This window comes from Anopheles darlingi, chromosome 3 (assembly GCF_943734745.1).
Source record: "Anopheles darlingi chromosome 3, idAnoDarlMG_H_01, whole genome shotgun sequence".
NCBI lineage: Eukaryota > Metazoa > Arthropoda > Insecta > Diptera > Culicidae > Anopheles > Anopheles darlingi.
This window is the reverse complement of record NC_064875.1, coordinates 52,012,042-52,037,041: the sequence shown is the minus strand read 5'-3', so window position 1 is coordinate 52,037,041 and position 25,000 is coordinate 52,012,042. Positions and strand designations below refer to the sequence as shown.

Sequence of the window (25,000 nt, the reverse complement as noted above, 5' to 3'; positions counted from 1 at the left end):
AAGAGAAAAAGAAGCCAACCCAAGGGACGTATGCAAACAGAGACGCGGGTATGTCGACAGGCTGGCGACCGCGTGCGCGTGGAAAGGAAGCGAAATTAACTTCCAATCGGGTTTTAAGTTTCATCGCGACGTTACGATGTTGGCCGACGGTGGGCGTTACGTAGGGCAGGGCCTCCTTGTGGAGAAAAGTTTTCTTTGTCAATCATGTCATGCTCACCGGCCGCACGGTTCGTTTCATGAATCAGCGAACAGAGGATGTCTTTATGTCAGACCGGCGGCAGGCGTGACCTTCTGATCCGGGAGCTCAGCACTGTTGTCACCATGCTGTAAACAGAATTCGTTGAAAAAAATGTACCGGTTCAGGTTTACTAGTGTTTTTTTGTGTTGCACTTCTTAAGTTGAAAGTTAAAGAAGAACCATGGATTAATGCGGCAAAAAGCATCCAAAGTCCAAAGTCTCGGCAAGCAGATGCAGATTTAATAAGATCAGGAGTGTACCGATACTCCTTCAGGACGAAGTGGCCCGAGTAAATGAGATTAATGTTTTACGAATGGAGAACATGGATGGACCGCACTGAACGGCGGCCAGTTGAGTGGAATAGAAGCTTTATTGCTTTCTACTGCTTCTGGTCTTCCTTCCAGCATAGTTCAGCGGGATGGAGTAGCAAGGACCAGCACAAGGACCATAACACTCGACCAGGGCCGATTAATGGCCGACCGTGTTTGCCTGTGTTTCGTCGCCTGTCCGGTAAGCTCCACGGAACAATCAATCTCACATGCCACCGATCCGATCTGCATTCGTCGCAACCGTTCTGGCAAGCATTCTCCAAACAGCTCCCCGCTCCATAGACACCGGGGACTCGGAATTCCGGTCTACGACAGCCGACAACTGCCACCGGCGGGTGTCTCGCGGTCTTTCTCGAGGCGTGAGAATCGTCGGATGGCGCTCATAGTGGCGGTGATTCGCGCGGGAGGTGGGGCTGATCGTAAAATGGAATGAAATACACTCCGGAACAGGCGACCAGGCGATGTGTGCTTGGTCCTCCCCGTTGCGCACACCAGCGTTGTATGACTTCCGTGGCCGGCAGATGGTGAGGAACTGATGCAAAATTACCTCACCGCTCACCGCCGTTGCTATCGCATTAATTATCCAGCACGATTCTAGGCAGTTCGAGCTTCGAGAGAAGTCTCGAGACAGTCGCTGGCGCTGCTAGAAGTAGTTGTGGGGCCGATGCTGTTATGTCGTGCTGGGTGGAGCTGTTGGTTCCGGTGTCCGGGTAAGTGTTTGTGTTCCAACCTCAACACAGCACACCGACAATGGACTTGCAGGATGAAAATGGTGTCAGATGGATGCGAGATGGAGTGTTGCTTTTGCGGTTGGTTCATCAAAAAATAAAATGACAATCCAACAATCCGAGATTGAAGCTGGAGCCGCTCGTAAATTGATGCAGACGATTTGATGGGTTCAACTCGAAGCTTAATATAGGATAGGGATGGTCGTATTGCATTTGGTATAAACTTCATAGATTGCGGTATTTTGGCTACTAGATTCAATTCGTTTCCACACCTAAGTCTACTGAGATTGTCAAAGGCATGAAACACTTTCTTTGCGCTAAAGCTTCAACCTTCGTTTAACGATTTAACAAAAAGTATGTAAAGTATAGACGTTCCTATCCCGAATCCAGAAATGCTGTCCCATATTCTTATGCATACGATTCTAACCATAGAACAGATCGGTGATCAAATCAAACCGGAACATGCCATTTGCTGCTTCATCAACCGTTAGCCCCTCTGATTACGTGATGAGCTCTCCCCAAGGAACCGCAACATACGGTACATTTAATAAATCGCATCAAATCAGTTTTTGCGTTCATCAAACATGTAGCCCCAGCAGCAGCCGTCACCGAAATGATTGCGAATATTAATAATTCATTCGCACCTGGAACACGTCGGATGGGTGAAGCCCCTGGCAGGATCCTGGCACGATCCCGAAAGGACTACCCCATATGCCGGGTGGGTCCGGTACGTCGGAAATACAAATCAATTTTCATCATCCAATCATACAGTCCTGGAATTTCGGCCGCAACCGGCCGGTTCCATTCCAACCCGGGGGCACCACCACACAAGACTAGAGGCCGTCCGCCCATCCACCACTAATGGCTTAATCTTGTCTGCTCTATTTGTGATGAGGCTCCATAAAAGCCATCCACTGTACTGTGGTGTGTGGCACAGGGCAGCCGGGCGGCCAGGGCAGCATCAACGAAACATAAACAAGGATTATGAATGTTCCACCGCCACCGCCACCACCACCGCCGCTGCCGCCGTCGTCCTACGCACACCATCCGGACCGTCAGCATCTTCCGGTCGGATCAGAGAATTGGGGTCAGATTCTTCCGTCCGTCCCAGAGATTAGGCATGCGGCCAATGTGGATCCGGTCGGAGCAGTGGAAGTGAAAGGGTTTATCAGGGCGTGTGCTGCTGCTGCTGCTGCTACCGGGAACGTCACCCGGGAGTGCGACAAATATTTGCATTTATTAAAAACATTTATCCGATTCCGCACGGAATCGGCCGGTGGTTTGGTCGGTTTCCTTTTTGCTCGGAAGTTAATTTTCAATTCCCCACGCCTAACGCCGGGAGGGGAAGGGACATGGAACTGGAATTGTTCCGGTTGGTGGAGTCGTTTTCTGGAGAACCATTTTGTCCCTTTTTTTTACCGCTATCACTTCCGCTGCTGGTGTTGTTATTGCTAGAGCTCGAGAATTCGGAAGATACTCCTCATCTACATACCAAATCGTGGCCCCATAAATTATCAGGACTGGACCGATGGTCGGGTGCGGGGTGCGGGGCGGGCGACCGGAACGTTAACGCTCTCTCGCAACCGGATCCTGGTGGTCCAGATCCTGTGGAATGTTTGCGTCCGCATGTCTGGGCCGGTAGGCCAGGCATGTTTAATACCCTCGTCGCGATATCGTCCGGAATTGGATTTGTGCCAATATACGGATGTTACGCTTCTTCGAGCAGACCAAATGTGGCCGAAGGATTCTTTGGCTTCCTCGGGCCCTCGACGGATAGACCGTAGCGGTGATGGTGCGTTGGTGGTTGGTTGGTTGGTTGGTTGGTTGGTTTGGTAGCCAGCCATTCGTTTCGCCATCGCTCCCGCTGTCTGCAGGTCATTGGGTTAGGAAGGAATGTCGGCCAACCTGGCCGTAACCAGCGATCAATAGACTTCGGCCGCCTGCCAATATACGGGGTTTTTTGACCGACAAGGACAGGGAATGATTTTAATGCTTTTCTGTTATGCTTTTCCGATGTTTTCGTTTCGCTTTTTCCGAGGCTTAGCACCAGCACCCCGACCCTCCCCGCCCGTTGACCGGGATCATAATGATGATTTGGGGGTGGTCGGTCAGCTCCAATTCGGAGGTCGGTCAGGTCGTTTACCATGAGGTTTCGTGAAAAGTTCGTGAGCGGAATAAACATTAAAATGGTCCCGTGGTGGCCCCGAAGGAGCCCCATAAAACTAATCTGCGTCCAGCAGAAAGGGAAGCCCATCTTCTCCCACTCCCCTACGGTGACCACGCCATCGGACGATCGGAGTCCGCTCACGTCGAACCGTCGTCCGCCGTAGCTTATCCGGGTTTGGTAAATCCCTAGCCCCAAACTCCTCGCCTGTATCCTGTTACAGCGCCTATCCTGAAGCACGGCTCCGGTGGAGTTATGGAGTGTTTAAACTTATGCCTAGCGGTCCATAAAATACCGAGCCAACCCTGGTGCTCGGTAACACCAGCGAGTGCGACCTCCCCAACTTACCCATTGGTGGATGGTTCTGCTGCCGAACCATAGTGTTGTTGCTGTTGCTGTTGCTGGTGCTGCTGCTGGTACTGTTCGCGGCCGAAAGTCACTGGTGTGTGTAAACAACCGGCAATCGTAAGGATGTAAATCACTCTTAACATAATTTGGCCACCACCGTGAGAGGGTACAGGGTGGACGCGCCGATGGCCCACTACTCGCTCGCTCGCTCGCTGCTGCACGCACTATGCCCGCTCTGCGTGCGGAGGCACACACACACACACACACACGCCTCCTCTCCCCTCGTCACACCGTCACTGGAGCGAGATGAGGAGGAAGCCCAGCGTGGCCAGGCTAATTGGATCGTATATTGGAATCGGTACCGCGGTACCGCGGACGTCGGTAGTGGGAGCAGTAATTGCTGGAATCACTTTATTCCGGCGTTAGGTTTTTGTTTTTGGTTTTGCTTTTATATTTATGCTAGAAGTAAAATAAATACACACTTTAGTGGTTTTGTGGAGGTCGATTAAAATTTATGCTCGGCACCGATATGGCAACCGTGGGTGGTAAGAGAGCACCGAAGAACCAACAGAGGGGCTACGCCTGATGGGACACAAATGCGCTGAACACTACTATTGTTTCACTGTTTTATACTTCAGTTGTTGCTCTTTGACACTCTTTGAGACATTTTACATTCTCACAATAGCACAAAGCAGATGCATCTGCGTGGCATCAATCCACAACCGATACACCGATGCTTATGCTGCGTACCGTTAATTATCTTTCTTCGGGTCACTATGCAGCTCGCGCTCTGAACAAACACACAACAGCCACACACACACACACACGCACACGCATCGATTGGTCGATCAATCGAAGGAAGTCACACAGTGCGTACAGAACACGGGAAATGCTTTAAACTGCCAGACCAGAGCCCTGGTCTTGTTAGAGCAATCGTCGCCAGATCTGGCCCCGAGATCGAGTTGCTGCAACCAGCAGCGAACGCAATCGAACCGAGGGTAGCGGCACTCGAGAAAGCATAAATCGACCAGACACACATGCACACGCACAGAAACACACCTAAATTTTGCCTCTTTCACCCACTTAAGATGCTGCTGCTCCTGTAGCTGGTTCACCACGTAATGCAGCTGGTGCTGTTTCTGCTGCTGCTGCTGCTACCGGAGCTGCTGACGATGATGCGTAAGATGAGCCGCGAGAGTATAGCCAGTGATGCGCGATGCTCGGCGATGGTTTTGTTTGCTCCGTGCGTGCGGGGGATGAGGATTGACGGCATAAAGCCACGAAGGAATGTGCCTGGGGATGACGGGACGCAGAGTATGCGGAGGGTGGTTCATTCGGGAAGATGGTAAGGCAGATGCGTTTTTATGCTCTCTTATGCTGGTCTTCCCTCCGCCGACAAAGCATAGCATATCGCACCTACCAATACAGCCGTAAACACGCACAACACAAACACACACGCAGGAAGATTTTTTTCCTTTTAACTTACGCACGACGCTACCGACGGTGAGGGAAGTTTCAGGGAGAAAGTTTCAACGCAAAGTATCTTAACATGTTTTTGAAAAACAGAATTGTCTTATCTGTCGCTTTGTTTGTTTGCCTGAGGTACTGTTTGGTATGAGAAGCAGGTTAGCTTATGCTCCTTCATCTATGCTAGCTTACGCATTCGCCGCCGAAGCTGCAGAATATCTCTTTTTGAGCAGAGAGAGAGAGAACAGAACAGAGCGGAGATCAACCCACACGCACACTAAGGGGTGAGCTCGACTTTTCAACTGCTCGACTGCTTGAAATCTCCGAGATTTCCCGCTGGAAGGCGCGCGAAATCGCCCAAAAACGACCTTATACCGCCCCAGGCTCCAGCGTGTCTGCCTATGCCGGATCAGCATTATCGCGAAAATCGTAATCCTATATCCATGCAAACAGGACGAGACAAGCCGGTTTGCAACCCGGTTTGCAATGAGCGCCACCATGTCGCTTTGTCTGCCATACATTACACTTTAGGATAAAAATAGTTCGACATCGCGAATGATAAGCTTTGGCGGCGTTACTCAATCACGGCGAACGCTCCTGCTGTATCGACGGTGTAAATTCCCCGAAAAGGGCAGCTGCGCACGCGGTCCAAACACCTGGCTCCCGGAGCGATGTTTTGCTACAAACTTTCGTTCCGGTACAGCGTTATGGGTCGCGTTTGTTTGTTTGGCAGCATAAGTCATGTTCCTGCCGAAATCCCGTCACTGATAACAACAGACGTACACAGCCTGTACGAGGACAATACCGCACCGAGGGCGGTTTGATGGACAGAACATCAGAACTGGGACCGCAATGGTCAAGTTTGAAATTGAACACGACTGCCAACCAAGGTGGGCAAACGTTGCCGAAGGTACTGGAGGAATTCAACAATGTAATCATACAGAACATAATGCCTGTTGTGCCCGTTTCTCTCTCTCTCTCCTGGCGTCTAGAATAGCCGAGATGACCCGCTTTTCGTGCTGACAGCATTGGCACATCGGTGATGATTTAAAATCATGTTTCAGACGACGCCGTCTCTGGTTGGCGCCTGGGGAATGCACTCCTTGCGCAAGATGTGTCAGATACATCAGCAGCAGGCATTCTGTTTTTTTTTTATTTTTAATGCCCGCTCATCATTAACGAGGCAGAATATTTAGCAACACAACACACCATCATCAGGCGTTGGCGATATAAAGCGAGACGATGGAGATTCGAATGCAGCCGCCATGGACCATTCTGCCAGGGTCTAGGGATGTTGAGTTCTAGGACATCAAGTGAACCGGAGCTTCGCAGCACAAAGAAACGGGAAGCCAATACATCGTGATGATGATGATGATGCTGATGATGATAGCATAGCAGATAGATCCTTCTGTCGTCGGTACTCCTTTTTCACGCAATATCTAATGCTCCGTAAATGTCGGGGCGCACGCTCGTACACGCTTCATTCACCAACACACACACACATACACACACACCCTCTCTTGAACGTCACAGCCTCAAGGAGGTGGAGGGCTTTTCTTTATCGCCATTTGGCGTTCCACAGTGACTTCTCTCGTGCCGAAGGTTTTTTCACACCGAGGATTCCCTCTATTGGTTTCACTCGTTCGAGCCACAAACGCACAACTTACACCACATGCAGCCAAGCGAAAGAGACACACAAACACAAACCCACCCACTTGCTTGCGCTACGATAGTTTAATGACCCAAAAGTTGGGGGTGCAGCGTTTTCTGTTGTTTGGATGCGGTGGCGGCGACGGCAAAGCGACCGTCGTACGACCGAGGGAAAACTGACTGTCGCCGCCGTTGTTTTCTGCGAGCGCTCTCTGGAGCGCAGCGCATTTTCCTGGAGATGGAAAACTGACGCAGAGAGAACCGCTTATTCCGCTCACCAAAGAACGAGAGAGCGAGATAGAGGGCGAAATTGGTTTGGTGTTGCATGCGGGAAATCTACTTGCATCAAACGTGGAAATTCAAATCAAATTCCACCAACGGTTTTTTATATCAGCACGTGGTTAGCGGACGTTAGCGCACGTTGATATATATCTTTTTTTCAATTTCTTCTTAGGTTTCTCATGTTGTATATCAGAAAGCACTCAAATCATCAATATAGAGCAAATTTGACGAACTTCGGACTCAATAGTGTTGTTTTTGTTAGCCAAGTGACAAAATTCTATGCTCTTTAGAATGTTTTTCTTTATGCTGGTGTTGAAACTCTTCTTAATAATTATTAACAGCAGGAAAGTAAATTGTATGATAAGAACAACGAACTTTTTACTGAACGCGTGTAGCCAAAACTCTTGCTGTTTACGATAATTACTGGCAGTAAATAGAACCTGCAATTTATGCTCTATGTTAGCCGATGCGTAATTTTATCTCCTTTGTTGAGTGCGCCTAGTTTTAACGCAAGTTAAAAATATACACGGTATGGTCCATTCATAAGAATATAGCCCTTAAGATCGTAAGGCCATTATTCGAGTTAACTATAAATTCCGAAAACGGTGTTTACAATACGCTTACCTTTGAAAGAACATTCATGCGACTAAATTATGTAATCCAAATTCCAGATCCGTTTTCCGGGAATGCCCGGCCGGGCCAGTCCCATTGATGAAGATCGTGAAGCTGTACCGAAGCTGTTAAGCTAGCATGAAGTACCTTTACCGCGGTAATTACCGGAGAACCATGGCAACGCCGGCTCACTAATCGGCACGACTAAAAGCCACTGGGGGAAGAGGGGTTCCGTTGATCAGATCAAATACCCATATCAGCAAACGCATACATACACGCGAATCGGCGCCCTAAGCAGCAATAGCAACGGCAGCAGCAGTAGCATCGGCGGCGTCGGTCAGAAGGAGCAGTTGCGTACTGCGCCCGTCCGTCGTGGGGTTGTCCCCATCGATTGAAATAGACACCGATCGGGGCTCGATGGGCTCAGTTCGCATCGAAACCTCGGCCAGCGTAGAGTGCTCTGGTGCGCGCATAGTGTGCCTCTGAGCGTAGCTACGCTCCGATTCTTTAGACGATCGGCGGGCAACGGTTCATATCGCGACCGATGCGATTGACAACTTGGTCCGTGGTCAGCGCGACGCTTGATTAGTGCAAAAGATATTGTGTTGTTTTGGTTCGCTTCGGATTTGTGTTCGTTACGTACCGCGACCGGTCGACCGAGCAAAAACCTGTTTCGCGTGTTTCGTGGCCGGTAATGTGTGTGGTAGGTTTGGCTGGAACCCGCTTACCTAGTGCAGCAGCTACACAGCTGGGCTCTGGAGGATGCGAATTGTTGGTGTTAGAGATCATAACGTGCTCGTTCGTGTGTTTGTGTCAATTTCAAGTTTAGCGAGCGAACGAACGAACTACGGAAGGCACGTGGGAAGGTCATTTGAAGACGGAACTGGAGCCGGAATTTCCAGGACTCTCGGCTCGGATCTGGAAGATCCAGCACGAAGTCGGCACGATGTGTGTTGTGTAAGGGTCCTCTCCCGGTTAGCGACTATCGGGGACTCGCTTTGCGCGCCAACGAGCGTCGTCTGGGGTTTTATTGTCACTTGCTGGAGCGGGTTTTTTTTAAACTGGCGGGTTCCTTTCACCATTGCATCGCGATGGGTTTTGGGTTGACAGGTCCCATAGCGACGCCTAAAACCGGACACGCTTCGGCTAAAGGTAGGTCATTCCGTTTATCTGGGTTAAGAGATTTGCAAGAGAAAACACAGCCGTGCCCAGATGGGTGTCGCCATCGCGACCATCAAATCTGCGGAGGTGGTTGACGGATGGTGTTTTCTGGTTCTTTCCAATGCTGCTGCTGCTGCTGATGGGCTGGATTTGGTTGCGGTCGCTATATTTTGTGTTGGGAAACAATCTCTTCCTACCGGATGCGGTTCTGAATGAGGAGAGGGTCGAAAATGTTTGTTTGAGAAATGCTGACGCCCGACGACGACGAGCAAGGGGGAAGCGTGATAAGATATGGTTCGGTTTATCATCGTGTCAAACACGCTGAGAAACGTCCGGTGACGGAGACGCCTTGGACTGGATGGATGTTTGATGTCGACAACCGGTTGGTGAGGTTCTTAATCTTTACTTACTGGACCATCAACAAACCTTAATCCATGTCGATCACTTCTGTGTTCCGCAACAATTCTTAGTGTGGTTAACAAATGTGGTTTGTTAAAGTCATAAAACAGTAGATTGCTTTTTGGAAGCTGATGCAAGATGAGAAACCTGATCAAGTGAAAGGAACTCCACGTCCAGCTTTTTATAACAGCGACAAGGCCAGATCGAATCATTCACCCCGGCGTGCAAAAGATGAACGGTATAATTATCATTCCTTCAAGTTTAGTTCCGTGAGTTTAGGGGACGAAATTTCGTGTTGGTGATTGTAACGGTACAAAGACGCGTAATTTGTTTGCGGGATTGATTCATTGGCCACTGCCACCCATGTAGGTCGTTGATAAATCTGTCTAAAGCAATAATATTCGGTTTAGATTAATGAGACAGCAACCTACACGAATGTGTGTTTTCAGAAGTAGTGATTTTGCATATTTTTAATTTTTTTTTAAACAACGAAACTTGAGCTGTGTGAGTAAAATCGGAATGGCATCTTGGTAACAGTAACACTCGTGTCCAACTAGCGGTCAAACCGGTCTTCGGTGTGGTTCAGTGTTTTCGATAGCATAACAAACGTATTGGATTAAGAGAAATACTACTTCAGTGGCCGATGGTGTATGCTCGATCGGTCACGTAGCTAACCTTATCTTGCGTTTGAAAGATTTCGTTGGGTGCATTGATAATAACACCGGAACTTGGCTCGAATTGCTTCTGTTAGCTTTATTGCTGTTTACCTTTACGTAAACGCGGTGAATGCATACAGTCTAGTCTCGGTCACTTTTCTAGCATAAGTATACTAAAGAATTTTTGTAAAGGAACCCCTCCAAAATGTACCACGAGAGTAATATTGGTGTCGCCCTCTTTGAAAGCCCCCCTAGACACGCTACGCACCGACTAACTGTCGAACCGGAAGCAAAGTCTTACTATACATCGCCTTGGCCATGGGGACCTTGAAATCGTAAGGCTGCTTCAAAAAAAGGTTGTTTAACGATGCCTGATTAGTAGGAAATTTGAGATCCGCAAATTGCAATTCGCCGAATCATACGTCGGCCGATAACCTTTGAATTTGGCGCCAGTGTCAATAAACGCGATAAGAGCGAAATGCTTAACCTTTGCTTGGCGATGGCATGAATCATGTCATCGTGAATCGTGCTATGAGCGATTAAATCTAGAAATGGTTTTGCACGAAGCCTTTGCACTGTGCAACAACGAGTTGGGTAATTTCCAATAGGGCTAGAACACTTCTGCTGCTGCTGCTGCTGGTCCAGACCGGTTATAACTCACGATTGTTAATAAATCGTGTCTTTTATTACCAACCAGGTTGTTTACTGTCATCTGGCAAAATAGCCACGGTACAACGGCTTTTATGGGGGTTTCCGCAGATTCTTTTCTCCAGCTTCTTGATTGAATTTGATTCCCCTTTGATCAATTAATTGTGTCACTGCTAACCTGTTGATGCTAGCGCACAGGTTGCTCCTTTCCTCCCCGAACAAATCATTGATATCCACGAAAAGCGTAATTCTACATAAGCATGAAAGGTCATGAACCGTGCCTCCTTCTCCTTCTGTACCCCGCGCTGTCAGTCAGTGCGGTACCATTCATCTGCCACTATCGTTCCTCGTCTCCTCCTAACCAGCGGTCAACCGTTAAAGGGCTCGAATTTAACATAAACATACAATCAGCAGTGTGCAGAGCAGAGCGCATGTACCCGCGTGTGCGTGTGTGTGTGTGTTTAATCGTTAGGAGAAGGGTTTGGCGGAACACTTGTTCAACGAAAGTTGCAACAGTCGAGAAGGAGAGCGAGATCACCATCTGCGATCGATCCATTCACAGATCGGCATTGTTTGTTTGACCCAAGTGTTAAGCTCTTCCCCGAATGGCCACCATGATACACACCACGGAGATCGGTCATTATGATGTCTTCATCGTTGGCCACCGGTCCGGGTCTGGGCGGTGTCGGTGTAATCATCTCCCCAGCTGCACTTCGTCATCGGGGTTTGCGTGGTTGGCGACCGACCTGAGAGAGAGAGATGCAACGCCGCCGGATGGTAGCAACAGTAGTGGTGGTCTGTTGTGCCGGAAGCGAGCTGCTGTTCGCCGAAAGATACAACATATCCGGTATGATGCTGTGCGGTTGGTCAGAGTGAGCCATCGTTATCTAGAAAGAACAATCACACACCACAACCATTCAAGGACACTGCTTTGGCATCGCATCAGTTTAACGCCAATCCACGCAGCGATCCAATGGTCTCCGCAAGATGCGCTGATGTTGGGATGCTGTTGCTACCAGACAGCTAATCAATCGTCCCAACTGCTGACGTTTCTGGTGCCGAATGGCTATAGTAGGTCGTATTCATTAGCAGCATTGTTAGCTGAAAGAATGGCTCGCTTCTAATGGCGCGCTTGCTACACCATTTGACGACTTTTTGATGTCCACGTCCGCAGGCCAGCTTCGTTGGCAACCAATTAAGGATTATTAAAGGACTTTTGGCGTGTTGCGCAGTGGGTTCGAGGAGGTTCGCGCTAAGCACGATGACCTGCTCGTACGAGCGTTCTATCGTGACATTTCCCACTGGACCGTTTGGAACATATTTCAATTATAGCCTTCCGGACACTCCTTGCTGGCTCCATAAATCATGCCACACGAACGGTGCAGGAGTTGCGGTGCCAGGCAGAAAACGTGCGTGCGTGTGTTTGTGTGTGTGTCACGGTTTCAGCCGGTTCCAGCGCGGAGGTATTGTAAATTCTGTCTCGTCTGATCACGGTCCCATTTCTCTTACTGCTCGTTCCAGGATAACCGGCGCAAACCAGTTAGCGGACGGTGGGCAAGTCCCAACCGTGTATCGTGGGCGCAAGAATAACGATTTTCCCGAACATCTTCGACCGAAAATTCCGAAGAACTGGTTTCGGGTTAGCGTAGCGCCCGTGTCTGGTCGCCGGCCGATAATTTGTTGACATTCGGTTCCGTTTCGAAGCCCAAGGTGCCAAAATGTGTCTCGCCGTGGCAGCAGTCCGACGGTAGCTATCGTCGCCGGGGGATCGTCTAGTGTTGAGCTACTGCTGAAAACTGCTGCTGTTGCCGGCGTTCTAGTGCTGGTCAGTGCTCCATTGTGTGTTCTTGTGCTGTGAAAAGGGAAACGCGTCTTTCGTGTGGCGGTCGTAAGAATGGGTGGCCGGATCTTCGTCTCGCTGCTGGTGCTGTTCGGTGTGCGGTACAGTGCGTGCAACAGTTTGCCGTGTGATTTTATCGATTCGGTCAACATTACCGATGGGTTGCGGCTAGCGAACGGTAGCGTCAACCACAATGGTATCGTGTACAGTCCGACCTACTATCGCGAGATCGACTACGATTATGAGGACTTTGCGACGCGTAAGTACGTTCCACCGTACATCCGCGGGTGTCTGTGCGCGGTGCGGATCTGCGTACGGTTGTGCTGCCGCGATAATGAGCATCTGGCCATCGGTTGCACGAAGGCGGACATGGTGTTCCCGATCCGGGCCAACGTGAGCGTGAACGCGAGCCGGGAGATGATTGATCTGCGCGAGAGCCCATCGTATGGGTTTCTGCACGGTAAGCCCTGTGCCCAGGTGTACGAGCTGTTGCCACAGGATAGTCCGCACGATGAGTGGACGATTGCAAGGGTAAGTGGACAGCAGCGGGTGGACAGCGGTGCCGAAGGAAGGTGACCCGTTATCGCTCGTTATTGACTTTTTAGTGTCAATCGAACATTGAACCATCCTCCCTCACTTCTACAGCACAGCATTCATTCGTATAGCACTTTCTGGTTTTGGGATTCGATCGTCCTGCATTTTCGACCTTTCGTTTAGGAGACTAATCCTAATGTCATGCTGTTTTGGTGTTGGTTTAGAACAGCGAACAGTGCGAGGCTTGTGTTCGATTTCGAGAAGGTCAAGTGTCCGGCAGAGTATTCGAAATTTCAGATAAAACTTTTAGCGAATTCCTTAACGCTGCTCGTGCCTCGTTAATGACATTTCATGCCGTTTCTGTTTGTGGTGGCGTAAAATGAATTGTGTGCCTTTTGTACGAGGCATGTATCGTTGCTAACGCAACGGAGTTTTGTTTGGCAAGTGGGAAGGCTTGAACCGTCAATGCCACTTGTTCGGATTTGATAGCTTGCCGTTGTAAGACGTCATCGCAGTATGCGAATGATGAATGAGGCCCCCCGAAAGCCCCGCTGAGGGTCCATCATAAGATCATTTGGAATCGGTTTGATGCGATGTGATGCCTTACTCCTCCTTCGCTAAGCATCGTCGATCAAGAAACACTTCACGAAGAATGACAGGACTTCATCTTTTCCTCCTTCTTCCAGTAATTCACATAAGGTCGCGAGAGAGTAGCAAGGTGTCAGGGTGAAGAGTGTCTTCCGGCACGGATTTTAATTGCCTTTTTCACAGCCGACCATATTCTCCCTCACCACAGAATATTGTAAAACCGTCCCACTTGTGTTTGTGGCATTTTTTCAATCTGTTTCAAGATAACCCATGTGAAGGTCTTTAGCAGGGAATTGCCTTTATGACAGAGGCATCCTTGATAAGCCAATCTGTGCATCCGCACACTGGATTGGCCCGGTCGGGAATGAGTTCGAGCACTCGACCTACCACCTCCGTTGACCGGTGTGATTGCCTATATTGTTTACTAACTGAACTGAAGTGCACGATTACGGGAATGCAAATTCCACAATCGGATGCGTGCAATCGGCATTAGCATTTGTTTGAGCATACGCGTACGCAGACGAACGTACCCGTTCAAGGCAAACTATGTTTGGCCAAGAGTGTAATGTACCGGACAGTGGGGTGATTTCACCCGCCACCAATCCAGATATGCCACTTCACGTGGACGAGACAAGAGATAAGATACCTTCGATTATTTATCCAACCACTTAATTTATCTCACTTCGAGGCCATGCCATGGGTGCATAAGTGGTTTTGTGTGCCGTCGTTGGTGTACGATAAGTTTCATTAGAATTTACCCACAATCATACGACCGGGGATCATGTTGCAACACATAAAAAACAAACAAACAAACGGTTTCCTTAATGATTAATGATTGCTTCGGCCATAAATTAATTGGCGCCATCTACTCCGTTCCAAGCATCTCTGTTCAGTTGACTTCCCAAATTTATATTCTCATGAAACAAGCGAGGAAGTGGTGCATGCTACGGTCGATTGGTGATCCACGTGGTCCACTCTCAGTGATAAATGTTTGTGCCATCGTAGATGATTTGGCATAATCCTTGAAGATGTCAAAATACGAAAGCAAAATTCCCGCCCCGAACTCGATTCGCGATCGCGAAGAGCTTTGCGCGCGTGCCGCCGGGGGTCAACGTGACGTGTACGATGAGTAATATGCGTTATACGCTCAAGAGGAGTGAGATGAGCTGAGACGGTGCCGATGGGGCAGATGACGTAAAACGGCGACTTCTTAGCACCGTTGTCTCGATTGTTCGAAAAGTGCGCGGCCGGCAGTCGGTGGCCGGTGTCATCGTTTCGTCCACAAATGGTGGGAATGCTTCCATGCCATGCTAATATCTATGCGGTATTTATGTCAACTGCTTGCAAAATAAAGCGATTGTTTGCTTGCTACTGGTGATGCTGCTGGTGCTACAATAACAAAAGTGACATTGAATAGCACAGCAGTTCTATCGTGCTGTAGGTGTTGTATACGCTTGCTGCATACACTCGCAAGATGGTCTCACAAATAATGCTTCGAATGATCTTCAAATAACGCACCGAATGTATTCGTTTCATCCCGCAACACTAATCGCTAGCATAATCCCGTTCTGCTCCCAAGCATAACATGACATTCATGATCTCCTGTTTACCTTCCCCAGAATGGTAGCCTTATCATTGAGGAGGGAATGCTGATACCACGGAACCAGTACTGTCTAGCACCGCGCTACAATGAGACCTATGTTTCCGGTCTGGTTTGCTTCGTCGCCGATCCCGAGTTCCGGTATCAACTGTATCCAGTCGGTAAGTATACGATGCGCTGTAGCTCTGGCACAGATTAGATTGCGAAGATCTGCCCCAAACAACATAAACACGAGCGACGTTAGATCATGACCATGCGTTTACGAATATTTGTCTGCTTGTTGCAATAAGCGACGATACGAAACGGCCCAAGGAACCATAAATGTTGGATAAATACCCATTTTACGACTGGACAGCTAGACGACGGCGATCGTCGGTTAACCAAATCCCCTATGATTCGGATTTGCACAGACGGGCTTAATAGTGCGGCAAATACAAATCGTTGTCGCGACCGCCGACGGGCCCTAATGACATCCTACAGCAATTAGGTCCCGGCAGGGTGGGGTACATAAACACAATAACGCAGTAATTGGTAGCAAATTGGTTTTGTTTGTGTCTGTTGGTGTTTCGGTTTTATGATCATCCACTATGCTGAACTCATCTCACTCATCAGCGGTTGTCCAATGAGGCAGACAAACCTACCACTCGATGCATAACGCGTCGTAGAACATACTGTCCGATTTTTTAGGAGGGATGACGATGATCGCGATATTACGTTCGACGACCGCACGTGTTCGCCATACATGACGTCGACCTTCGACAATGCGATTCCAGGGCTAACGCCCACCGACTGCGCCACTAGGAGAGATGGGAACAATGAAGATTTTTTTTGCCTCAGCCCTGTGGGTGAAATGGAGGGATTGGAGCGTGTGTCAAGATAGTTTACTTTGCGTCGCGAGAAGTGGGAGCGTCGTTGACATGACATAGCCCCAAAGCAACCTATGACACAGCAGAACAGGTGATGGTTGAAGCCGGAAGAAGTGTTCGCTTAGTCTAACCGGGTTTTTTTGTTGTTGCGATTTCTCTTCGGCACTCCCAAACAACGATTCTCGGTCGAACCACTTGAGTCGAGAACGGAAAGGAACCGTTCTGGCTCGGTAGATTTGAAGTGATCATAATATATTTAACCTTAACGCAGAAATAAATCGTTATGGCTACGCTTAAATGGCTTTAATTGTCCCGTTGTTCCGCAAGTCAGTTGGTGATGTCTTCTTTATCATATCAGTATTGGATCACCCCTACCGTCAGGCGAATTTGAGATAGGAAATGTGCGTCTGCTGGACGTGTCATGTGTATCACTCGGCCAGACCATTTACATTGTACGACGATGAAGTGTAAACATCGTAAAACATGAGCTGAACCATTCAAATCATGTCCGCGCAGCACGACAGATTGTGAACAGGCGATGAAAAACTGTTTCACCTACCATCAGGGGAAGTTGGGCTGTCGCGAATGAATTTGTCAGAAAACGGGGAGATAAATAAATGTTTAAAATGGAAGAGAAAGAAAACCATCTTCTTTGGTGACCATCAGACTGACGGTCATTTGATATCGCAGCATTTTCACACTATCCATGTGTAGCACGGGGGGACGCTACGTGATATGTTTGGAACTTTCATCAGATCATAAACTGTCCGAAATGCTCGGTCGGTTTGTAGGCTGCGTAAACACAGACTACCGGCCAGGTGGACCCTTCATCTGTGGATCATAAATCTTTCCGATCGATTATAGCAATCGATTTCAGTTCAATGATCGATTGTTTGACAAATATGCCAAAAACGACTTACGAACCCGTAATTTATTGTCCAGTGCTGGACTTAGCTCAATTCGTAACAATTTGTTAGCAATTATTTATTCAAAGGTATTTGGAAGGTATTGTATATGTATAATATGTCGCGTCTATCGAGCATAAGTTTATCAATAGTATCGCTCATCGGGCTCCTATCAGGTTGTGGAAAGTGAACCACAACGAATGTAAACCCCGTTCCCGTTAGCACACCAGATCGTCGAAATCGGGCTGTATGTTTATTTGCATGTAACTATCTGTTAATCTACGATCTAACGATAACCAGACAGTCAGCATATCTTAGGGCAGCCCGACAGTGCCAACAGTTGGTACCCGCCGGTTGACTGACTACCGTGACTGTTGTCGCTGGCTGGCTGTCGGCATCGTTGACAGGCGGCTCTTCCGGGACCATATGCTGTTGATGGGCTCGGCACGAGGTTGTCGCTGATTAGTAGTGCCGTCACATGGCGTGAAATCATTGATAGTGCACGGCCATTCCCTTTGTGTGCAGCCCCAGCGTACGCCTGGCTCTATTTGAAGCACTTTCGCCGGGAAAAAGAGATGAGACAACATGCCATGGATGGTTGACCCTCGAAAATGTTCCGGGCTTGATATTGAATTACGTTTTGGCTCCAATTACATTCGGCTCCGTGCTGTCCGGTCGATCGGTCAACCCCTGCTGCACTGCGCTGGTCTATTTATGTTTATGCCCTTCTACCAGGCGATCCGCATGATAACAGTATTTACACGAATGGTTAACTGTCGCGCTAGTGTCCAAATTTGAATTGCTAAGTAGGGTGGGAGGATTTCCGAGAAGAAAACAAAAAAAAAACACTCCCGAACCAATGGTCACTGGAAATTAATTAGAGTTCCGAGCGCCGGGAGTCACGCCTACAAGCCCGGCTCCTGCAGCTACTACAGTGGCGTCAGTTCCGGGCACGGGGGAGCAATCTGTTCAGGGAGAAAGAGCGGGACCTTTCGCTTTCGGTGGCGCTGCCACATCCAGATGGTCCCAGCGGGTGGACGACCCTCGATTAATCGCACTAATGTGTTTACCGATCAACGGTCGGTGGCCATTCCGGTGGTGGATTTGGTCGAATGATATCGATTTGCTCACAGTGGGTTCGGTGGCGCTAGTTTTCGATTCCCGGACAACCGAAGCGACCGATAATCGCTAACGCCGATGGCCAATGTTGAATGTCTGCCTGTTGATTAACACCTCTAACATCTCTTCTTGCCTCCTCCTCCTCCCATTTCTTCCAGGCATGCTGATTTCGGTGCCATTCCTGCTGATGACATTCTTCGTGTATGCCTGCATCCCGGAGCTGCGCAACATGCACGGTAAATCGTTGATGTGCTACGTGCTGGGACTGAGCGTTGGCTATACGGTGCTGTCGTTGGTACAGCTGAAGGTGTTCCCCGGTTCGAGTATTTCGTGCGCCATCTCCGGCTATATCGTCTACTTCTCGTTCATGGTCAGCTTTTTTTGGCTCAACGTCATGTCGTTCGATATTTACTGGACGTTCAAGTAAGTAAAGCTGCTGCTGCTGCTGCTGCTGCTGCTGCTGCTGCTAGTAATGCTGCGTTTTGGAGCTAACTGCTACAATAACTTGCACTCTCATCGACTTCCCGCAGAGGCGTGACTGGTGTTCGCAGCACGGAAACGAAGAAGTTCGTACTGTACTCGCTGTACGCGTGGGGTTGCCCGATCCTGCTGGTAGCGGCCGCACTCGTGGCCGATCACACGGAGCTGCTGCCCGTCTATCTGCGTCCACAGTTTGGCCTTACCCGGTGTCTCTATGTCGGTAGGTAGTGGGGCAAGAAATTGGCCACCCAGGTGGTCACCGAGCAAAGGGTGCCGTAAACTGACTCCTTCTTTTCCTTTTTTCGTTCCCTTTTTCCAGAGAACAAGCTGATCGAGTTTATCTACCTGTACCTGCCGCTGCTGATTTTGGTGTTTATGAATGTGCTGTTCTTCGTCGTGACCGCCATACGCATCTTTAAGATCCAGTGCGAAACGTCCATGATACGCCGTGGTGACTCGAAACGCCATACCAAGCTGGACAATGATCGCGATCGGTAATGAACGTTTGGAACGGGAACGGGAGAATTTGTTGCGCTCGGATGCTATTAGACTGAACCACATTTTCCGATGTGCGCTTCATGTAATGCTGACCTTCATGTAACGTTCGATAGAAGCTAGCTCCAAACAGGTTAAATATGAGGACCGATCTCGTCAATAGTTGCCTTGCTTAGTAGTAATACATATCGAAAATGTGCTTCATCCCTTTGTGATGGCACATGGTACAGAGCGGGTTAAACCTGATTGGAGCGCTAGAGAGAGAGTCGAAAAGAAGCCCTTTAAGTTGTTTATAGCAGAGAAGAAAGGAAATACTCGGTTTTTGTAACATCTGGCTGTAGTTAATTTGCACTAAACGCTAGTGATTTGAGATCTCTGCAGTCATCCAGTCAACCTATTTATGACCAGGCCAGCAATGAATTTCCGTTTAGCAACAATGTGGAACACATCATCGGTTAATTTAAGACGAAGTGGCTCGCAGTACATGTGGCGCTAGGAAGGTGAAATCTGCGTACGCAACAATTTAACGAAACCTTAGCTAACACCGAGTAGACAGAGGAATAGTAATCGTTTTATTGAATATGTTTTACACAGAATGGTGCCGTTGCTATTTGCGAACGTATTCCGTTCGTTCCTGGAAACACTTCAGATAAACAGGGTGACGGTACGGTAGTGAGTGGGTTTAATAGTACTAAGACGATTGACGATAGAGCTCTACTCAATGTCACAGTCACCCGTTTCCAAGTACCGAAGCAGTCCGAATAGGCTAGCAACGCCTACTGCATTAACCGCGATTCATGGGGCAGAATAGAATAATTTGATAAAGGTTTAGGGCTAACCCATGGTTCGGTATTTGTTATCGAAACCGTTTTGATTTATGAAATATGTTCTTGAAGGAACTACCGGACCAGCTGAAGGACTAACCGGATCGTCGCGGTCACGTTACAGTAGATTGCTTTATATCATTTTAATGAACCTACCTGACCACCTTATCACCTTATCTCGTTGGTGGTAGCAACGTAACACATACAGCCATTTGAAGGTGCCATCGAACTTGGCTTGCTACTAGCTCCAAAAAATCGAGCGTCCTTCACTCCTACACGTGTACGTTATCTAATCAAACCCACTGGTTTCACTTTTTACACCCAACACAGCTTCGGACTGTACCTGCGCCTGTTCATAGTGATGGGTGTGACCTGGTCGCTGGAAATCATCTCCTGGGTCGTCGATAACAACGCGTGGATATTCTACGTTTCGGACGTGTGCAACTGCATCCAAGGGTTCCTCATCTTTGCCCTGTTCGTGCTGAAGCAGAAAATCAAACGATTAATCTACCGACGGTAAGTGTCCACCACATTCGGTGCCCTTCGCGCTGGCTCAATCCGCCAATGTTAATGTTGCTTTTCACGCTATCTGTGGTTGTCGTCTGTTTGTTTGCTGTAAATGTTTGTGTTTGTCTCTCCGTACTTCCTGTTCCCTTTCACTGTTCACGTGCCGTGGCAGGAAGGGTGAAAGTAGCACATGAGTGTCAGATAGGCTGGTTCTGTTCTCGCTCGTTCGTCGCTGTTCTGTGATACTATTGCTGTTGCTGCTGTTGCTGTAGCTGCTGCATTTCGCCTTCCGGTCCCGGTTATTGGTCATTCATGGGGCTGCTCCATGGTGATTGGCCGTGCCGAGAGGCGCCCCTAGCGATGTGATGAATGTGAAGAAGTCCAAAGATCCAAAGAGGTAAACTAGGCTCGTGCTTATCGTGGTGTGGCGGACCTTTTAGGTTGTTTTTGGTTTGGTGTGGTGCTTTGGGCTAACAATGGTGTTGAGTTCTCTAAAACCAAAAGGACGATTGGCGAGGTTCTTGCAAAAATCATACGTTTCTAAATGATCACCTGTTCCCTAGTTTGGACTAAAATGGTAGCATTTGGTGTTTCCCAGGTTTAATAAGAAAATTTTAAATGATTTAACAAAGCAATTAACATTTAATTCCACTATACTCTCACGCTCATGAAACAGGTTCGGCATACGAGAGGTACGGCAGGAGCAAGCGATGTCTTCGTGCAGCACACGTACAACCGCCTCCACGATCTCCTCCTTCAATAGTTCCAAGTCGGAGAAACCATTAGTCTTGGCAAACAACTCCAGCTTGGCACCGGTTCCGTCGCGTCGACTGTAATGGCCGGTGCAGCCGAACCAGGATTCAACTCCAACCAGCAAAATCTCAGCCTCAGCGCACAGAGGGGACACCTTGGATGGCTTGGGTGCCCGCGGGTTCTCTGGCCACTTCACTGCAGTTTGATGTCTCCAGCCAAAGATTTCGACCTAACGAGGTTCTGCGAGGTCTCCTAGCAACCACTGGATCGCAGAGAAGCAAAGGAGACAGCATTGCATAGTCTCCGTTTAACGTTTATGATGATGCCCCTGCATGACAAACGGTACCACAAAAGGCACCACAAAGAATCAGTATTGTATTGTATGCTGTACGGTACAAAGTTGACGAGAATAACGTTACCATTTGTTTGGGTACGGCCCAGAAGCGGATACGGAGCTGATTAGCCTACCTCAAGACGGATTTCATTCTGTAGTCTGTAGTCGTTCACCGATGTACGTGGTGTACGTGTGCCTGTGTATCAATCTAGATGTGTCATCCTGTCTATCAGGGTAGCTACCATTTGTGTATTATGTTATTGTTACTTAAAATTTAAATGATGCAATTGCCGTAGTATAGCCTGCCCGAATAGAGGTGGGAGAGTGCGTGTGTGTGCGAAGAGTCTTATAGAGAAGGAGCCAATCGTTAGAACACCACTTTTGGCAGTAATGGCTCTAACGCGTCGAAGAGTACATTCCAGGTTTGTAGAAAGAATTGCGCATTGCACGCATTGCGTGTAGGCAGAACAAATCAGAGGGAACGATTTGGAAAGTGATTGCAAATTATCTGTCCAGTCAGGCCAGTCGATAACTAACTCATGGTAAATCGTCAGGTTTTATGAATTAATATGAATGTATTAAGCTTAAACTGAACCCAAGAAAGAATTCCAAAAGTACAGTACAGTACCAGTAGTGTGGTATAGTCTGCAGCTCACCAGACACTAATATTGAGATGCCTCAATGGTTGAATACCCGCATTGAATGCCAGTATACCTAGGCGGAAGCTTTTAACTTTAGGAGATACCAACAAAGATTACCGTATGTCAGTTATTATCTTAGCAAGACACGCACAATATTGATGGAATAGCCTATTATACTGTCATGCGTCCCTATCGGACCCCTCTATTAGTATTATCTCTTCGTAAAAACACACACACACACACACACACACACACATACACACACACACACACACACACACACACACCTACAAACGATGAAATGCTGTAAAAGTTTTCAAATTAAATAATCTCACGTAACTAAAGAACTTCCACTGTGTCCTGTGCTCACTTGCTCACTGGCTTTCTCACCATTCCGTCGCAGCAGTAGCACGATTCGAACCGTAATGAGGTTGAAACCGAAACCGTCACCAACCACAAAGTCAATCCAAGCACCACTCCCTTTTACCAGCGTTGTCCCTGGTGTTCGAGTCCTTCATGTTTATTGACCAGAGCATAAAACGGCTAAAGTACCAGCGAAACGTGCGGCAAAGTGGCGTATCCCTGCACACCAAACCACACACACTCTCGTACTCGTGTCATCTGCTAGCTCTCGGGGCCCTAAAACGCTCACTGGTTGCGGGGCTATCGGTTTTTGCCCGATTGTTGGCCGGGCAAGCAATTGTTTATTGATTCTAAAAATCAAACACTATGTTCGCCGTAACACAAACAGATGGAGCGCCTTTGGGGCGTGCGAGCGAAAGGGTGAGCTGACCGACCGATCGCAATGACCGGGACCACCACTCCCGGGGGGCACTAAATGAAGCTGTTCCGTTACCGATCCGGTAATTGGATTACAAATTAAAAGTCGGTAACGTTTGTAACGACCCAGCTCATCGAGCTGAACGCCAAACCGTGGCTTTCTCGCTCGATGATGACACCGGAAACATAATGTAGCCGCTGCCGCTGCCTGTTTGCACGTTAATAGTTCGCCATGGACCGACCACAACCCAGGGCGCATCATCCAATGAATCATTACCCTTAGCCCGTAGCATTCCTTCCCCAGGGGGCAGGCTATCTTCGGGGGCGAGGCGTGTTGTGCCCTAGGGACTATGCTCTGCGGTGGAGGAGCATCAAAACGGACGATACCGCAGACGCGAGTCGCCCGCTAGCAGCCAGTTACGGGTGGCGCAATATGATAAGAATGTACCTCGGAATGGAATGGCAATACACACGCCACAGCTGGACGAGGGCGACCACCACGACCACCGACAACGCGCGCGGTCCCGCTCGAAGACACAGACGACAGAGAACGGGGTGACGGGCGGGTGTCTGTGAGTGTGTCGCGGCCCCACCACCACCACCACCACCACCTCTTCCACCTCTGATGAGCGAGATGTTTATGAAAAGTTAAGTTGCGTTCGAGCGCACGATACGTTGGGGATGGGCCCGGGGTGTCGAGGTGTTGAAAATAGCAATACAACCGCCTGCCAGCCGTCAGTGTGTGGTTGGCCGTCGTTGGTCGCGGATTGTTCTGCCGCGGATGTTACCTCGCGCTTAGGATTAGGATTAGGATCAACCAGGGATCCGGCCTGCCGGGATGGATGAGTGATAGTAGACATCCTGGGTTAACTCTTTTGTTTGAGATCGAGCATCCGTGTTCATCCAGTGCGTGTGTGTGTGTGAGATCAATGTGGTTCGGAGTCTACCCGGGCCACTAGTGAAACGTAGCGAACGGATTGGGGGAAAGATTGCAAATCGGACAGGCGTACAGCACGATTCTCACGCAGTTACCCGTGACGCCGTCACAAATACGTCAGACAGAATGGTGCAATGCGCAGCTTATCGATACCGCGCAACGATAAGACGGCCGCCCGCTTGGTTGTGGTGGTCGTGGTGCTGGCTTGGTTGCGTGTTGTGGCTTTGGGGTGGACCGAGCCGAGTCAATGCCGGTGGTTCCGCGGAACCGTGCACGGGGCTGGAAGCGATAGATCTCAGCAACGGGACCGTCATCACGGGCGATGGAGCGATCGAGCATGAGGGGATCCGCTATGGTCCCTCACAGTACTTCCACGACGAGTCTGGCGTTCGGCGGGGTTGTGTTTGCCGAGTGCGTCAGTGTATCTATGTGTGCTGTACGACCGCCATCGATCAATGCTTGGTGAGCGAGTTGCAGGTCAACATCTCGGATCCGACCGGTGCTGGACCGCATCAAATGGAGGATCTGATGGCGGACGACCGGTACTATCTGCTGTACTCACTACCACCCTGCCACGGTGGTACAGTGCTGTCGATTTCCGGGAACGAATTCTTACTCCACTCGGTACGCACTCCAACTCCAGCTCGGTTGGCCGCTCGGTCCCGATCAATTCGTCCCTGCACGATTCGTCCACGTGCTTCGTATTTCCTCTTTCACAGGGTGGCCAACTGGCGTACGGGACGTCCCTGTTTGGGTATCATCACTTTTGTCTACTGGCCCCCGACGAGAATGGTCAGGTGGATGCGGGCTTCTGTGAGTTGATCGACATCAATGAGGCGCACCGTTGGTACTCGGTGGGTAAGTATCCGTGGCGCCATCACGTGGCGGTGGAAATTGAGAAAACGCGGCGCTGTGACGTTTCAATGGTGGGACGTACCGGATGCCGAATTGTCTGGTGCTTCGTAGTGAGTGGCGAGTGTGGTGCTAAATGATTTGGATGCTGCATTTAATCCCACTACTCCCCAAACAGCAGCGTACGGCTCGTGCGTGTGCGTATTGAGTGCAATTAGCGCACGAGCGCATCGGCGCGCGAGTGTGCGAGCTGACGGGGTCTGT

At 49.2% G+C, this 25,000-nt stretch overlaps 2 protein-coding genes across 3 annotated transcripts in view; one reads left to right on the top strand and one right to left on the bottom strand.

Moving 5' to 3' along the window:
- LOC125957097 (uncharacterized) overlaps nt 1-7,094 on the bottom strand; it is a 13,171-nt gene extending 6,077 nt beyond the window's left edge. The window contains exons 1-2 of one of the 2 annotated variants that reach the window (XM_049689525.1): nt 6,989-7,094; nt 3,807-4,265 (exon numbers count right to left, since the gene is read on the bottom strand). In XM_049689525.1, the coding sequence (XP_049545482.1) occupies nt 3,807-3,949 (143 nt within the window). In that variant the 5' untranslated portion in view covers nt 3,950-4,265; nt 6,989-7,094. Of the gene's footprint in view, nt 1-3,806; nt 4,266-6,940 lie in introns of both variants that reach the window. The other variant, XM_049689524.1, reaches the window with a different exon arrangement.
- Nucleotides 7,095-8,260: 1,166 nt separating this feature from the next.
- LOC125955587 (uncharacterized) overlaps nt 8,261-25,000 on the top strand; it is a 34,503-nt gene continuing 17,763 nt past the window's right edge. Inside the window, exons 1-10 of the mRNA XM_049686725.1 lie at nt 8,261-8,520; nt 12,203-13,052; nt 15,263-15,404; nt 18,292-18,556; nt 18,664-18,833; nt 18,933-19,107; nt 20,263-20,448; nt 21,116-21,271; nt 22,919-22,950; nt 24,227-24,742. Coding sequence (XP_049542682.1) covers nt 12,576-13,052; nt 15,263-15,404; nt 18,292-18,556; nt 18,664-18,833; nt 18,933-19,107; nt 20,263-20,448; nt 21,116-21,271; nt 22,919-22,950; nt 24,227-24,742 — 2,119 coding nt within the window. The 5' untranslated portion in view covers nt 8,261-8,520; nt 12,203-12,575. The remainder of the gene's footprint in view (nt 8,521-12,202; nt 13,053-15,262; nt 15,405-18,291; nt 18,557-18,663; nt 18,834-18,932; nt 19,108-20,262; nt 20,449-21,115; nt 21,272-22,918; nt 22,951-24,226; nt 24,743-25,000) is intronic.